This window comes from Hylobates moloch, unplaced genomic scaffold, assembly GCF_009828535.3.
Source record: "Hylobates moloch isolate HMO894 unplaced genomic scaffold, HMol_V3 SCAFFOLD_18, whole genome shotgun sequence".
NCBI classification, from domain to species: domain Eukaryota; kingdom Metazoa; phylum Chordata; class Mammalia; order Primates; family Hylobatidae; genus Hylobates; species Hylobates moloch.
Window position 1 is genome coordinate 63,021,600 of NW_026652293.1, and position 14,969 is coordinate 63,036,568.

At 48.9% G+C, this 14,969-nt stretch overlaps 1 protein-coding gene across 1 annotated transcript in view; it reads right to left on the reverse strand.

The window, feature by feature from the left end:
- Positions 1-14,969, reverse strand: part of PGBD5 (piggyBac transposable element derived 5) — a 100,469-nt gene that overhangs the window by 29,004 nt on the left and 56,496 nt on the right. The window contains exons 2-3 of the mRNA XM_032136456.2: positions 6,555-6,982; positions 551-685 (exon numbers count right to left, since the gene is read on the reverse strand). Of these exons, the coding sequence (XP_031992347.1) occupies positions 551-685; positions 6,555-6,982 (563 nt within the window). The remainder of the gene's footprint in view (positions 1-550; positions 686-6,554; positions 6,983-14,969) is intronic.

The following is a 14,969-nucleotide window of genomic DNA, read 5'->3' on the forward strand; positions in this document are numbered from 1 at the left end:
TCCAAGGGCCTATGACTCGGGCACGTGCTCCTGTTGAAGGCTATTCATAATTTCACCAGCGGGCTGTTGGTGGTGGTCTGTGAAGAAGGCATCCTGGAAACAGGAAGGTTGGGCAGATAACTGGTGGGAGTGGGGAGGCCTTCTGGGACAGCCTTAAGTTTCAAAGCCACAAGTCCAAAAGTCTTGAGGGACGGCCTCCAGGGAGATGGTAGAAACCTCGTATGACCCACTGTTTGGGTGACACTTCTAGCCAACATTGCTAGGGCCTGAGCCTTTATGAGTCATTTACCCAGATGGGCTTAAGTCTGGAGGAAGAATGTGCAGGGAACGGGGCCAGGTGTGGCAGCAGCCTCTCCAGGGCTGGCTACCCGCTGCCTCAGTGAGGAGGGGGCAGCCCAGCCCTGGCCTCTGCAGGAGCATCTGGGTGACTTGGACACACAGTGAAAAAGGTACGTGAACAAGTTCTTGGGTGTCAGATGAGCCCAAGTCCCCCCGATTTTCTTCCCCGACGCTCTTCGCCGACCCTCCCCGGGCTCAGCCCAGGGCTCACCTGGATGATGAAGCCAGTGGAAGAACATTGTCTGACCCAGAGGCTGAATTTCCGCTTTTTCCTCTTTCGCAGCTCCCGCTCTGTGCATGTGGCAATGAATACAGGATCCTCGTCAATCAGGGGTTCATGTAGCACCTGCCAGGAGGAAAAAAGCGGAGGCTCTCACGGAAGGCAGCATGAGCTTGAGGGCTCATCAGATTGGAGCTCAAATTCAGCCTCTGCCTTTGAGCAGCTCTGTGACCTTAACTAAGTTACTTTACCTCTCTGATCCTGACCCTTCTTATCTATAGGAGGGTAGTATCAATATCTATACTACTGTTTCCAGAAAGGGTGCAGTAAGAAAGGATTCAGTAAGATTCATGCAAAATAGTTAGCACCAGCCCTGATACAGAGTAGATATTTCATCAATGGAATTTTTATTATTATTGGCCTTAGGTCCCTTATCCCAATTCTCACTTGGTTGAGGGATCTCTGGCACGGGTCCTGTGTCCTCTGGCTGGACATGCCTGATGATGGGCACCCACTTCTTTTCATGGAAGCCCCTTCCACTCCTGGAAAGTTCCAATTGCTAAAAAAGTCTTTCACGGATCCACAATTTACCTATATTTAACTTAAACCTAGGGATGTGACTTCTGTCCAGTGAGAAACAAAGAAAAAAATGCTATTTTTTTTTTGGATTTTTAAGACAGCCCTCGTGTTAGCCCACAACCTCCTTCTTCCAGGCTGAACCTCCTCTTTTTATAAATCATTCATCAAATGACCCAGTTCCCTGTTGGCCTGTTGCAACACACAGCCTCTGGTTCTCCTCTAGGTTGTCACGTCCTTTCTGATAAGATTCCCAAGGCAATTTTAAAACTTATTTCATCTATTTCAACTTTTTGATAACATGATTATATGACTTTTTTCAATGATAAGACAATAAAGAAAAAAGAAATGGCATAATACAAATAGGCTCCAAGGAGTGGCCATAGATCTGCTTCTTCAAGGTAAAGCTCTTTTAGGAGGCTTTAGGATAAATTTCAGGAACATGCTACACTTCCCTCCCTGATCCCATCTCAAGCTTAATTATGAATTAGAGTGTGCATCTGTAGGGAACTGAAATGAAGAGTGCAGGCAATGATTCCCAGAACTCTACACGATGCCCTAGATCAGGGGTCAGCAAAGTACTGCCTAGTTTGGCCCACGTCTGTTTTTGTAAATAAAGTTTTATTGGAACACTGCCATGCTCACTCATTTAAATATTGTCTGTGGCTGCTTTCGGGCTACAATATCAGAACTGACAACACGCAAGAGCGACCACACCCATACAAAGTCTAAATACTTACCATATGGCTATTTACAGAAAAAGTTTGAACAAATTAGTCACCTGAAGATCCTGCTAAAATGTGGATTGTGATTCAGTGAGGCCGGGCCTGAGACTGTGCATTCCCAACAAGCTCCCAGGTGATGGCAGAAAAAGATCTTCCAAGGACGGAACAGAGGATGATACTTACCACGTGTGTTGTGGACAATAGCCTTCCATTCTTCTAGTAATGGAAGGTGGGCTGAGGTTGAATGCAAATTGAATGCAAGGTTACCTTGCATTCAATTTTCGAAAAGTGACAGCCCTGCACTGTTCATTCTTAGCAATGCATATCTGCCTCCTCAGCTTTTCTACTAATGGACACATGGGGACATCACATGTGGTCTCCCCTGTCTTGTGAAGGGGAAGGCTGGGAGGCTGGCCTGGCTGCAACGTCTCCCCTGGCCCTCACCCTGGCTTCTTGCACTCGCTGGCTCTTCGTAGCTCATAACACATTCAAAGCCCCATTTGGAACTATTCAAGTGCAACGGACAAGTCCCTCACACAGTGCGAGAATGGGAGGGGATGGAGAAGGGAACAGATGGCATAAAAAAGCCCTCTGCCTGTCCTTTCCCCACCCAATGATCCTTGCCGAAGACGTGCATCCTACTCTGTCCTCTGAGGCCACAGCAAATGAAAATTGCCGTCTCTCATTCTCTTCAGAAAGAAAGTGCACCTCTGTTCCACTTGCATTGAACATATGATCAGTTGCAAATTTATATTTAATCACATGCCTCATTAAAGCAAAAGGGCCAGCAAGAATTTCTGACCCTCAATTATCTTTTTCCTTTTCTATCATCATTAAATGAATTATGAATATGTCATTACTAAATGCAGCATGGAACAGCATGCTCCCCAAAGCTCCAAAAACTTTGCCTGCCAGAAAAACCACTGCTTCTCCTCCAGGCTACACATGGGTCAGCATTTCTCTGTTACACAACTGTATCTCCTGAGCCTCCTCCTGTGCTTGACGAGCTCGTTTTGAGGTGTGGAGGGTGGTATGTATGGTAGGGGAAAGACAAAACATCCATTTATTGACTTGCATAATCTCTCCCCGAAAATATTTCTCCAATTAATCTGGCTCCAGTTTTGAGGAGATGCCGTGTCTCCCCATTTTGTATTTGTGTAGAAACACACACACACACACACACACACACACCCCAGCTGCTTTGGTTATTGCTACATTCTGGGAATCCTCTGAAGACTCTAAGACCAAACTCGTACCAAAGGGTCACAGCTGCTGGAATAAAAAGGCTCCCAAGACTGCAGGCTGGAGGATGAGAGTGAGCTGAGTGTGTGAGGTGAGTGTACTGTGTGTTTGGAGTGCAGCCCTGAAGGATGGTGTAAGGGACGGGTGCAGAGTGATTCCTGGGAATCTGCAGCAAATCCATCCACACACACACCTGATGAGGGCAATGGGAAGAGAACTCTTCCAACTGGTGTCTGCAGGCAGAGACGATGATCCTCCAAGAAAGCCCTGAGGCTTACAAGCAAATCATTGCCTCTCTGTGAGCTGAATGTTCCAGGGTCCAACAGGGATTTTCACAGAGCAGGAAAGCTGGGAATCCAAGCCTCCTTTAGAGCCTCCAGCTTCTCCAATCAAGCATCGGGAGAAGAACGCTCTTCCTTCTTTAAGTGGCAGATGTGTCTCTGAGAAGAGCATAAATGCAGGGCGGGCCGATGCTGGCAACCCAGGGACCGGCAGGGCCTGCAAGCCCCTGGGAGAGCCAGGCCCACCCCAACTAGAAAGCCCGGGGCATCCTCAGCAGATGGGGCAGGCTGCTGCTCCAGGGAATAGAGGGGCACAGGTGACGTACAGGAAGCCCCAGGAAGCATGAGGTTCTGGTCATAGTAAACACCCAACCGTACTCTGCGGTTATGGCTTCATCTCCTTTGACTTACCTTGCTCTACACTTACTGACACAGAGCTGGGGCAACAGGCTGCGTGGCACCAGTCGGACCCTTTGACTCTCCTGGACCACATGCCCCAGGCTGTACGATGGAGTGTGCTGGGTGTTCTCTGTTTGCCCCCCAGGGTCACTTTCCACCCTGCAGACCCTGCGCTGAGGCCTGGAGATCAGCTTCTTATAAACCACCCCACCCAGCTTCTTTGCCCCTAGTTTCTGGCTTGTTCAGCCAAGTGGGAGTCATCACCAAGAGGGCAGAGAGCACGGGACTCAGGGAAGGGACCTATGATCAGCCCCTTAAACTTATTTCGAACTTATTTCATCTATTCAATTTTTTGATAACATGATTATATAACTTTTACCAATGATAAGACAATAAAGAAAAAAGAAATGGCATAATAAATAAATGGCATAATAAATACAATATATGTATTGTATTTATAAAATAAATGGCATAATAAATACAATATATAATAAATATATGGCTCCAAGGAGTGGCCATAGATCTGCTTCTTAAGGTAAAGCTCTGCCCGCCTGCCCTGAGGCCTCTCCCTGGGCTACAGCCTTCTCTGCTCCCTTCGGGTCTCCCTTAACGCTGATCACACCCCTAGCAACAATCCCTGCATCAACATCTCTTCGGCTGCCCTTCTAGATAGAGCTCAGCATCTGTGTCCTGCTGGGATCCTCACTGCCACATACGGGCACTGAGTAGAAAATGTAGCAAGAAGAAAATGTAATGTCCCAAACATAGTAAAATAAAAATGAAATACAAAGTAATAGAAGGAGAAGAGAATGAGCTGGAGGAGAGAGAGGAGGAAGAGGTGGAAAAGTGAAGGCAAAAGTAAAGGGGAAAAAGCCCCAAACATGACCTGAGAGCCCTTCCCCAGATTGAGCCTCATCTCAGGCCCTGCTTCTGCAAGCCTCATCACCTGGAAGCAAATACAAGAAGTGAGCGGCAGAATAACACGATCATCCTTCTAGGCTCTCCCTGTTCCTGGTACCCCGGTATTGCCCATCTGAGCCATGTGCTAAGGAGAGCAGAGTTGCTCCCTTGGACATCTGCCTACTTGCCCACCTGCAGTCCAGCCACTGCCCACCCAGCCAGGCTCAGCAATGCTGCTGGGCCTCCCCTCAGGGCACCTGTACCTGGGAGCTGCAGAAAAGCGAGCCCACAAATCTCAGAATTCCTAGTACGCGCTACAGTGTGCCAGAGAGGCTGGGCACTCACCCTGGACTGACATTGCAGATACCTCTTGAGAGATAGTTAGGCACAGCGAGCACAGAGCCTTCTGCAGCACCTCTCCAAATGTTTGACCCCAGCATGGTCTGAATGTGCTGTTTATTTTTCCCTTGCATCCAGGCAACTGTCTCTCATTTGCTTCATTTTCAACCAAGCAAGTATTCAGTGAAAGAAAAGATAATGTGCTCAGGCCCGTCCTTGGTACCACAGGGCCTGTTACAGGGCAGGGCTCATGTCCTCAAAAGTCTCCACTTCTTGTTAGGAAGGTAAATGACACACTGGAGGATGAGGCGCAGTGGCTTCTGGCTGCCCCATCAATAGTGGGGGGAATTCAGATAACAGGGAATCCACATGGGACTGTGGGCCTTACACTGGCCCTGGAGACTGGATGCATTTGCTAAGCAGAGAGAAGAAGGCAAGGCATTCCAAGGGCCAGAAGGCACGCTGCAAACCCTCGGAAATCATAACAAGCCTGACATGTTCACCAGACAGTGGGGAGAACGATCCAGAGAGAATGTAAGGCTCCCACAGACACGAAATAGGGCACTGTCTTCCCCACAAAAACCCTGTGATTTTCAGCTGTGTGCGGGGAAGGCACACTATAGAGAGTTAGAGAGAGGACTTACAGGAGAATGTCAACAAGAATTGGAGATTTAGAAGAGCCTTAGAAGCAGCACAGGACAGAGAGATGTGCAATGGGTCTTTAAATATATACATAAAATTGAACTGAACTTCTGTTGCCACGCAGACCAAGTCAAAGGGAATGGGGCTCACATGGACCAAGAACTTCCTGGTTTGGGTTAGAGACATCTCTAGAAATTAGCCACCTCATTGGTTTGCTAGACCAGCAGGGCACGTTTTGAGGAAGACTCTGGAGTTCTATCTCCCCAGGGCCAGGTGCCATTGTCCCAGGTGCGAGTGGATACCAGCAGAAGGCAGGGAGGGACTCGGGAGCCGAGAGTAGGCAGAACCTTTTTTTCTGGAATTGGTTGGGGAAGGTATTAGGGAATCAGACCAGTGATGCCTGGAGCTCTGCCAAACCCTCATCCAATGGCTCTGACTCTGCTCTGTGTGGGCATAAGTAACCCCCGATGATCCGAAGAATGGTCCTAATTCCAGGCTCACTCCCTCTGCCACCCAGGAGGCTTCTAGCCTCCTTTCATCACCAATAGGTGAGGTCATACTCAGAGAATATGACAATAAAATTAATATTCACCTGAGCAAAATATCATTTGGAAAGTATAATTAAAGGAAAGGAAGGATGGGGAGAAATGAGGAGAAAGATTGCCTCTCAGAGCAAAAGACTGAATTCTGACTTGTCTGAGGGCTGGAGCTATTATTATTACTCCCCTCCGATCTCATTTGGATTATTGGAAGAATAGCAGAGGTGACCTTGAAGTGAACTCAGAGGGCAGGCAGGGCAGGAAGGACACCCCAAAGCCCTGCCAGCAGACAAGGCTAGGCCGAGAGAGCGAGGACAACTGGCCGAGCTCTTACGTCCTGTGCGGGCCTCACCTGGGTTTGGGAAGGCCTGAAGGCAGAGTCGAAGCTGTTCTGCAGCGAGTCAAGGAAGGGCTGGACCTTGTAGAGCCCATGCGTGGTCTGGCTGGAGCGGAAGGCCACGACGTGGAAGTACTTGAGGATCTTCTCGAAGCGGGCCTGGCTCATGACGAGAGCAAGGCTGCGGTTGCTGTAGAAGCCTCCGCTCCAGATGCTGAGGACGGACTCGCAGTGGGAGATGCTGGTGGAGATCATGTAGCCGAGGAACGCCTTCATCTCCGTCAGCGTCACCTCCGCCCAGGCTCCGTCGCTCCCAAACCGCTCCTGGAACTTCTTGGCATACATGTTTGTCTGTACCACCATGTTCTTGAGGACGTTGTCTGGGACAAAGAGCTGGAAGAAGTCCACGGCACTGGCGCTGGGGGGCATCTTTCGGGTGGGACCTGAAACCCAAACACAGGTGGAGCGTTCCTTAAGACGGCCGCCACACCCTCACTCAACACGAGAATGGCTGCACTTCCAATCCCTGGGTCCCTGCCCAAGTGCCCCCGCTGCCTCCAGTGCTACCGCCTTCCCCTCCAACCTTCCAGAAGCTGCTGCAACTACCTGACAGTGCCAGCTCCCATAGCTTTTGCATGCCCCTTTGCTCCAAAACAGCCAGCTCTCCTGCTCTCTGTGTGTGGGAGCGCAGGTCCTCCCAGACACCATGGGAACGAACAGCCCCGACACCTGGAGTGCAAGGTGCAGCCTGCATCTCCACACCCGACCAGAGGAGAGCCCTCGGGGGGCACAGTTGTGTGGAATCCCTGCTCTCCAGAACCCGTGTGGCACAGGGTGTCGGCCTGGGGAGTTTCACACACTCGGGGCACAAGCCGAGTCTTAACTAGAGATGTACACACACATATAAATGTATATGTTTAGATATATATCGTATAAATGTACACATCAACATGTAAGTTTTAAAATTAAAATATGCATATTTATACGTATAAATTAACAGCACTGTCTGCCAGTCTGGGGTACTTCTCTGTACAAGGAAGAAAGCATGCATATACATACATATATACACATACATACACATGCATACATACATATATACACAAGCACACACACATACACATACATACATTTAAAAATAAATACAGATATTACAAATATATCGATGTATAAATGTTTATATATATATGTATATATATTTAAAAACAAAAGGCACTCCAGCACTCCCCGCAGACAGCAGTGCACAGCCCCTCCTGTCTCCTGCCATGCCATCACAGGGGGCTCCTCCCTCCCCTGCAGACCCCACTCTTTCCCTGGGAATGGGGGGCAGAATGCAAGTTCTTACAAATCTGGCACATTCGGTAAATACTGATCTGAAGAGAAAAGGACACATAAGTGGAGGGAGGAGACGCAAAGACACGTGGAGTTTCTAACACAGGGGCATGGCTACGGCTTTCTGGCTTTGGTTTTCTGGTAAGTTGAGGCGGTTTTGTAAGTAAAACGCTTTCACCACTTGGGGCTTGAAAAATTCCACCTAGGAAAAAGCAATTTTCATTAAGCATTCCCTATGTAGTCACGTTATGGTGACGGGACTAAATCTGAAGGGGCTTATTCATATAATTTCACATATAGGATAAAACCTCACAATTTTTGACTAATGCAGCCCTTTGAATATACACACACACACACACACACACACGCGCACACACACACACACGCGCACACACACACACACACACCAGGATGTTTCAGTCAATAATGAACCACATATAGGATGGTGGTCCCATATAATTATAACACTGTATTTTTCCTGTACCTTTTCTATGTTTAGATATGTTTGGATGCACAAATACTTACCATTACGTTACACTTGCTTATTGTACTGTGTTCAGTACAGTCACATGCTGCACAGGTTTGTAGTCTAGGAGCCATAGGCTATGCCATATAGCCTAGGTGGGTAGGAGGCTGTGCCATGTAGGTTTGTATAAGTATACTGCATGATGTCTGCACAACAAAATTACCTAATGATGCATTTCTCAGAATGTATCCCTGTCATTAAGTGAAGCATGACTCTGTGTGTGTGTGTACGCACATATATTTTTAAAGAGCTATGGCTTACAATTCTATGTAGTAACCTAAGATACACTAAGTACATGTAGAGATTTGTGGGAGACAAAATTTGCTTCTATTGCACCTGTATATCGATTTTTCTTTTCTTCTCTTTTTTTTTTTTTTTTTTGAGATGGAGTCTCTGTCGCCCAGGCTAGAGTGCAGTGGTGCAATCTCAGCTCACTGAAACCTCAACCTTCCGGGTTCAAGCGATTCTCCTGCCTCAGCCTCTTGAGTAGCTGGGATTACAGATGTCCGCCACCACGCCTGGCTAATTTTTGTATTTTTAGTAGAGACGGGGTTTTGCCTATCTCTGGCCAGGCTGGTCTCGAACTTCTGACCTCTCTCAAGAGATTGGCCCGCCTTGGCCTCCCAAAGTGCTGGGATTACAGGTGTGAGCCACCGCGCCTGGCCTGTATATCGATTTCTAACAAAAGTTGTTCTCATTCTTGAGATTTTAATCATGACTCTCTCCAACCTTCCTTTATTACTGATTTAGACTGTTTCTGAAAAACAAGTTTCTGCAGAAAAATTAAGAGATAATGTGCATGAGACAGCCCAAGTTTTAGAATCAGAGTGATGGATTTGGGGCTCTGACACCCTAAATTTACTTCTAGCTAACTGCACAGTCTTGGAGGAATTTCTTAATCCCTCCTAGCTCTAGTTTTCTTGTAAAAATGGACACAAATACCTACTCTGAAAGGTTGTCATGCAGCGTGAAATAAATGAGATCATGTGAATAATGCACCTCGCCTGGTGCCTGGCCCTAAGGGCGGTTCCTGAGGCTTGGTAACTTTTACCGAGATATCATCAACAGAAATTCACTGACAGCCAGGCTGAGGGCTTTCCAAGGAAGATTCTAACTGTCTGCATTTTACAGAAGCAACAGAGGCTTAGAGGGCAAAGTGGCACCACATACATCACTTTCACCAACCGCTTTTTGGGCATCAAACAAGTCTTGGAGGAAGAGGCCCTGGCTGGCATGATGATGAGGCCAGGAAGAATGAGGGCCGATTCCGCAGGTGTAGCCTGAAGCTCCACACCTATTCCTAATGAAAATCATTTTATTTCAGCACAGCCTTGCAGCCTCCGGTGGGTGCAGCCATCAATTATTCAAGGATAGTGCTCAAAGAGGGGGAAAACCAGCATTTTAATTGCTACATCATGCTGACGAAGCAGAATGGAATTTTCTCTGCTTAAAGTTACGTTTAAAGTAATTTTGCCCCCCAGGCCATTTCAAAATGAATTCACATGGAACCCCTGGCCTGGGCCAGCTGCTTCATGAAAGAACTGGGAAGCAGCCGGCTCCCTCTTAACCATTTGGCTTTGATTTACAAGCATTCTCTACGGCCTCTTTGAGTTGCTGAGATTACTGGGATCTGAGAAGTCCTGGCACAGGTGAATCATTGTGACCTGTGGAGGGAAGGAGGGAAGGAAGAAAAGAAGTGCTATTCAGGAATCAGTGATATGGTCTGGCTCTGTGTCCCCACCCAAATCTCACCTTGAATTGTAATCCCCACGTGTTGAGGAGGGACCTCATGGGAGGTGACTGGATCATGGGGGCGGGTCCCCCATGCTGTTCTTGTGATAGTGAGTGAATCTCACGAGATGCGATGGTTTTATAATCATCTGGCATTTCCCCTGCTTGCACTTCTCCTTCCTTCTGCTCTGTGAAGAAGGTGCCTTTCTTCCCCTTCTGCCATGATTGTAAGTTTCCTGAGGTCTTCCCAACCATGCGGAACTGTGAGTTAATTAAACCTCTTTTCTTTATAAATTATCCAGTCTCAGGTATTTCTTCATAGCAGCATGAGAACGGACTAATACAGTCAGTCCTTATCAACAACATGATTTAACAATATGGCCCTGGCATGGGCAGCACCCCCACTGAACCATATGGCCCTGGCATGGGCAGCACCCCCAGCCACGATAAGACTCGGATCCGTTTATGAGAGCTTCCTAGATATTACCCATGTAATCCTCACAACATCTACGTGAGGCATCATCCCATTTGGCAACTGAGGAAACGGGACCTCAGAATTGGAAGGATGCAGCCCAAAGGCATCCACTCTAAGTGACTCACAGTTGGGGAGGCCTTCCTCCCAGGCCAGCCTGAGTGCACCTGCTGCGGTTATTAGCAGCAGCCCTTCTGTCCCTTCCACGTGGCTCTCCTACACATGGCACCTACATATGACTGAAGTCACGGGATCACTTCAGTCTTCCCATCACCTCCTCCCTCTTCCAAACACAAAACTTCCCTCCACCTCCACAGTGCTCATGTGTTGTGGGGGATAACGCAGGATGAAAATGCATAGCTACAGTAACTCTGAAGGGGAAGGGAGAACCTATGTGGGTTAAAAAAAAAAAAAAAAGCAAAGGCAGAATGGAATTGGGAAGGAGGAGATGGGGGAGACCGAGAGGAAGAAGAGGAGGTGCTGCTTGGGTGTGCCTCGGTGTCTGGGCTAGGATGAACGGTTGTGCATGCTGATGGTGCATTGCCAGACAAAACTCATACTGCCATGTCCTTTCCTTCCCCCGCCGCACCAGGCCATTCATGTCAAGGCCCCCAACACACCACCTACTTGGGTTCCCCACTCCCTCAGACCCACGGTAGCATGTATAGTGGCTTGGTAATGCCCAGTCCCACAAAGGGATCCCCTCTATCCCTGTTCCCAAGAGAGGAAACAGATTCCCTCTTCTCAGCAGTGACTAGAAAAGGAGATGATCCATTTATAAAGGGGATTGTAACGCAAGAGCAATTAGGGAAACCACTCGTTCAATGGACATTTGATCCTGAAAGTTGAAAGGAGTAAGACTCGATATTCCCTCCCCAGGAGCTGACTGGGTAGTAAGAGGAGCAGGCAGCAGGAGCTGGGACCCAGGCTCGGAGGAGAGCTGTGCCCACAAGAGGGGCCTCAAACCCAGGCCTCAGGGGAGGCAGGATCCTGAAGGCTTCCTGGAGGCCCTGTCTGAGATGGGCTTGAAAGGGTGACTGGTGAAAAGCCATCAGCCCCAGTGGGGAGTTGCGGGGCATTTCCAGCAGTGAGAGCATCTCATGCAAAGGTCCTGTGGCCAGACAGAATGCCTTGAATTTAGTGCAACTGAGCAGGAAGGGGAGTGGGTGGGGCTGGAGGCATCAGCGGGTTGTGAGGGTCTGGTCGCTGTCACAGGGCTCTTGCCCAAGGGAACGGGAAGCCAGTGAAGGGCTGTGAGCACCACGTGACCATGCTCTTGCAACTTCAGCAGGCTCGCTCTGCTGCACAAGGGGTCGGGGGAGGATCTGATGGCTGTTCCCCAAGTCAGGTGAGACCTGGCTGGGATTTAGCTTCCTCTACCGGCTCCTTCACCTCCATGCTCTGCACTGTTTCCCTACAGGTGCGCAGGGCACAAGGAATGGATTATAGGGCGGCCGAGTCAGGCCCGTCGCCTCCATCCACAGCTGTCCCTGCCTCTGGCCTGGATGACAGACAGTCGTGGAGGCTTGCCGGGGAAGCCTGTGTCAGACCTGGACCGTGGCAAGCTCTTTCCCACCTCAAGGCCTGATCCTCCTGGAAGGAAGCTCTCTTTGGGCTCCAGCTTCATGAAGCATCACCTTCTGGGGGACCCTCCTGACCCCCAGGCCAGCTTCTTCATCTCAGCCCCGACTCGGTGCCTCTCCTTGGGTTTAGCACAGTTCACAGCTGTCCCATCGGCCACTCATGCTCGTTTTTGGTCTGCTTATGTGGCCCGTCCCCTGACCCCAGCTAAAGTGTGAAGGCAGAGGTCACGGTTGGTGTGTTCTGTGTCCTTGGAGCCTCGTATACAGCAAGTTTACCTCTTAAACCTGTTGACCGTTGGATAACAAAGGGGAGGGGAGAGGCCTTGGCCCACCCAAGGGGAGGAGCATCTTTTCTGTGTTCAGTGGGAAGCACTGGGTCTCTATGGCAACAGTCCCCGTGCTAATGCCTGGTGACAAGGTTAGGTCAGCCAGGGACACCTATGTGTATGGGGAGGCCTGAGTGGATGGGCGGGATGAGGAGTGAAAGCACAGTGGGCACACCTCTCGGTCACATCCCTGAGGACGCCCACGCCATCTAGGAAATCAAGTGGAGGTGGGCCTACTGAGACCCAGGTAAGAGACGGCCTGAGAATTCAGGACACACAACCTCTCTGCATCTGTTTCCTTATTGATCAAGTGGGAACCACCACCCCACAGCGGGTAAGAGGATCACATGACCTCGCACACATAGGCAAGACGGCAGCTCTGGGCCTTAGCAATGCAGGTCCTGGTGGCTGCTCCCGCTCTCTGCCTTCATTCAGATCTGGAGGCCAGCTGAGCACCCCACAGGTGGGACTAATCCCCACTCTCGCCCCTTCGAGAAGAAAAGGATGGCTTTGGCCAGGCGTGGTGGCTCATGCCTGTAATCCCAGTACTTTAGGAGGCCTAGGCAGGCAGATACCTGAGGTCAGGAGTTCGAGACCAGCCTGGCCAATATGGTGAAACCCCGTCTCTACTAAAAATACAAAAATTAGCTGGGTGTGGTGGTGCATGCCTGTAGTCCCAGCTACTCGGGAGGCCGAGGAGAAGAACTGCTTGAACCTGGGAGGTGGAGGTTGCAGTGAGCCAAGATTGCACCACTGTACTCCAGCCTGGGTGACAGAGTGAGACTCCATCTCAGAAAAAAAAAAAAAAAAAAAAAAAAGTGGCTTTATGTGCCTTCTAAACTGCAGCCTTTTAGAGCCTCAAGCACTGGTTTTGCAGGGGTCAGTGAAAAGGGCATGTTGCATATGCTGATATTTTTTGGTACAAACTGTCAGCCGTTTCGTGACACAGAATCAATTAATATTTTAAATGAAGGGCTTAAGAGGATGGAATCATTTATCTCCAGGCTAAATCAAACAGGTACAAAAATATAACCAGAATGTCCTGCAACACCACAAAAATATTCCTATCATTTGAGACACGAAGTTACACTCCATAAAAGGGCAATGTAGGAAAGAGCCAATCTCATTGTTTTCTCAATGCCAGCTGCAGCTGGTCCTTATCTTCAGCTAAAGTAATCACCATTTCTCTCGCATCCTTTTTTCCTTCCCCCATGTGGCTGAGATGAAGGACAAGCCTATTGTCTAGTTAGTAAACACCTGGGGTCCAAGTCTCAACTGTAGAATTCAGCCACTCAGTCACAAGTGCTTCAAAGACTTTTTCCCTTGTTCAATCTCTTTGTTCATGACTAAGGACCAAAGTGAACAAACTTGATTCTCAGGTCTATCTGGGTATTCCCACAGGGGTAGGTGCCCATGGGGTTGAGTCCTGGCTCACTTCTGGACACTACTGGGTTTGGCGCCCTTCGATCTGGGTAGCCAGGTGAAATAACTTATACCTAATTCACTGGATGGCTGTGAGGAGTGTGAAGGCTTCCCCTTTCTGCATAGGTCTGACCTACATGCCTACCAATATTCCAAAATTATGTTCAGATTAGTGTTAACCTCCTAAATGGTATCTTCCAAACAAGGACATCTGAAGCTGCTAACCATTCCGTACAGCCCTTAGAAAACATGCAGAAACTGCCAGAACACCCCAAGTACAGCTTCAGTTGCATAAGTGTATCAAGCAGCAGGGCTTTCTTGTTAGGAATAGAGAAGATACACTCTGCGTGCATGTGCACGTGTGTGTCTGTGCACTTGGAAGTTATTCCTCATGCTAACACAGTGCTTGGCAAAGAAGTTAGCAAGAAAAAGAAAACAGCTTTAGAATCAGCATCTGAGCTGAAGTTGTTCACAGGAAATATGAACCACAGAATAGTTGCACATAGTCCCTAAAGGTTTAAATAAAAGCTGGCCAGGCGCAGTGGCTCACACCTGTAATCCCAGCACGTTGGGAGGCCAAGGTGGGCGGATCACCTGAGATCAGGAGTTCGAGACCAGCCTGGCCAACATGGTGAAACCCTGTCTGTAATAAAAATACAAAATTAGCTGGACGCAGTGGTGCGTGCCTGTAGTCCCAGCTACTCAGGAGGCTGAGGCTGGAGAATTGCTTGAACCCGGGAGGCAGAAATTGCAGTGAGCTGAGATCATGCCACTGTACTCCAGCCTGGGTGACAGAAAGAGACTCCATCTCAAAAAAAAAAAGGCCAGGCACGGTGGCTCACGCCTGTAATCCCAGCACTTTGGGAGGCCGAGGTGGGTGGATCACGAGGTCAGGAGATTGAGACCATCCTGGCTAACACGGTGAAACCCCGTTTCTACGAAAAATACAAAAAATTAGCCCGGCGTGGTAGTGGGCACCTGTAGTCCCAGCTACTCAGGAGGCTGAGGCTGGAGAATTGCTTGAACCTGGGAGGCAGAAAT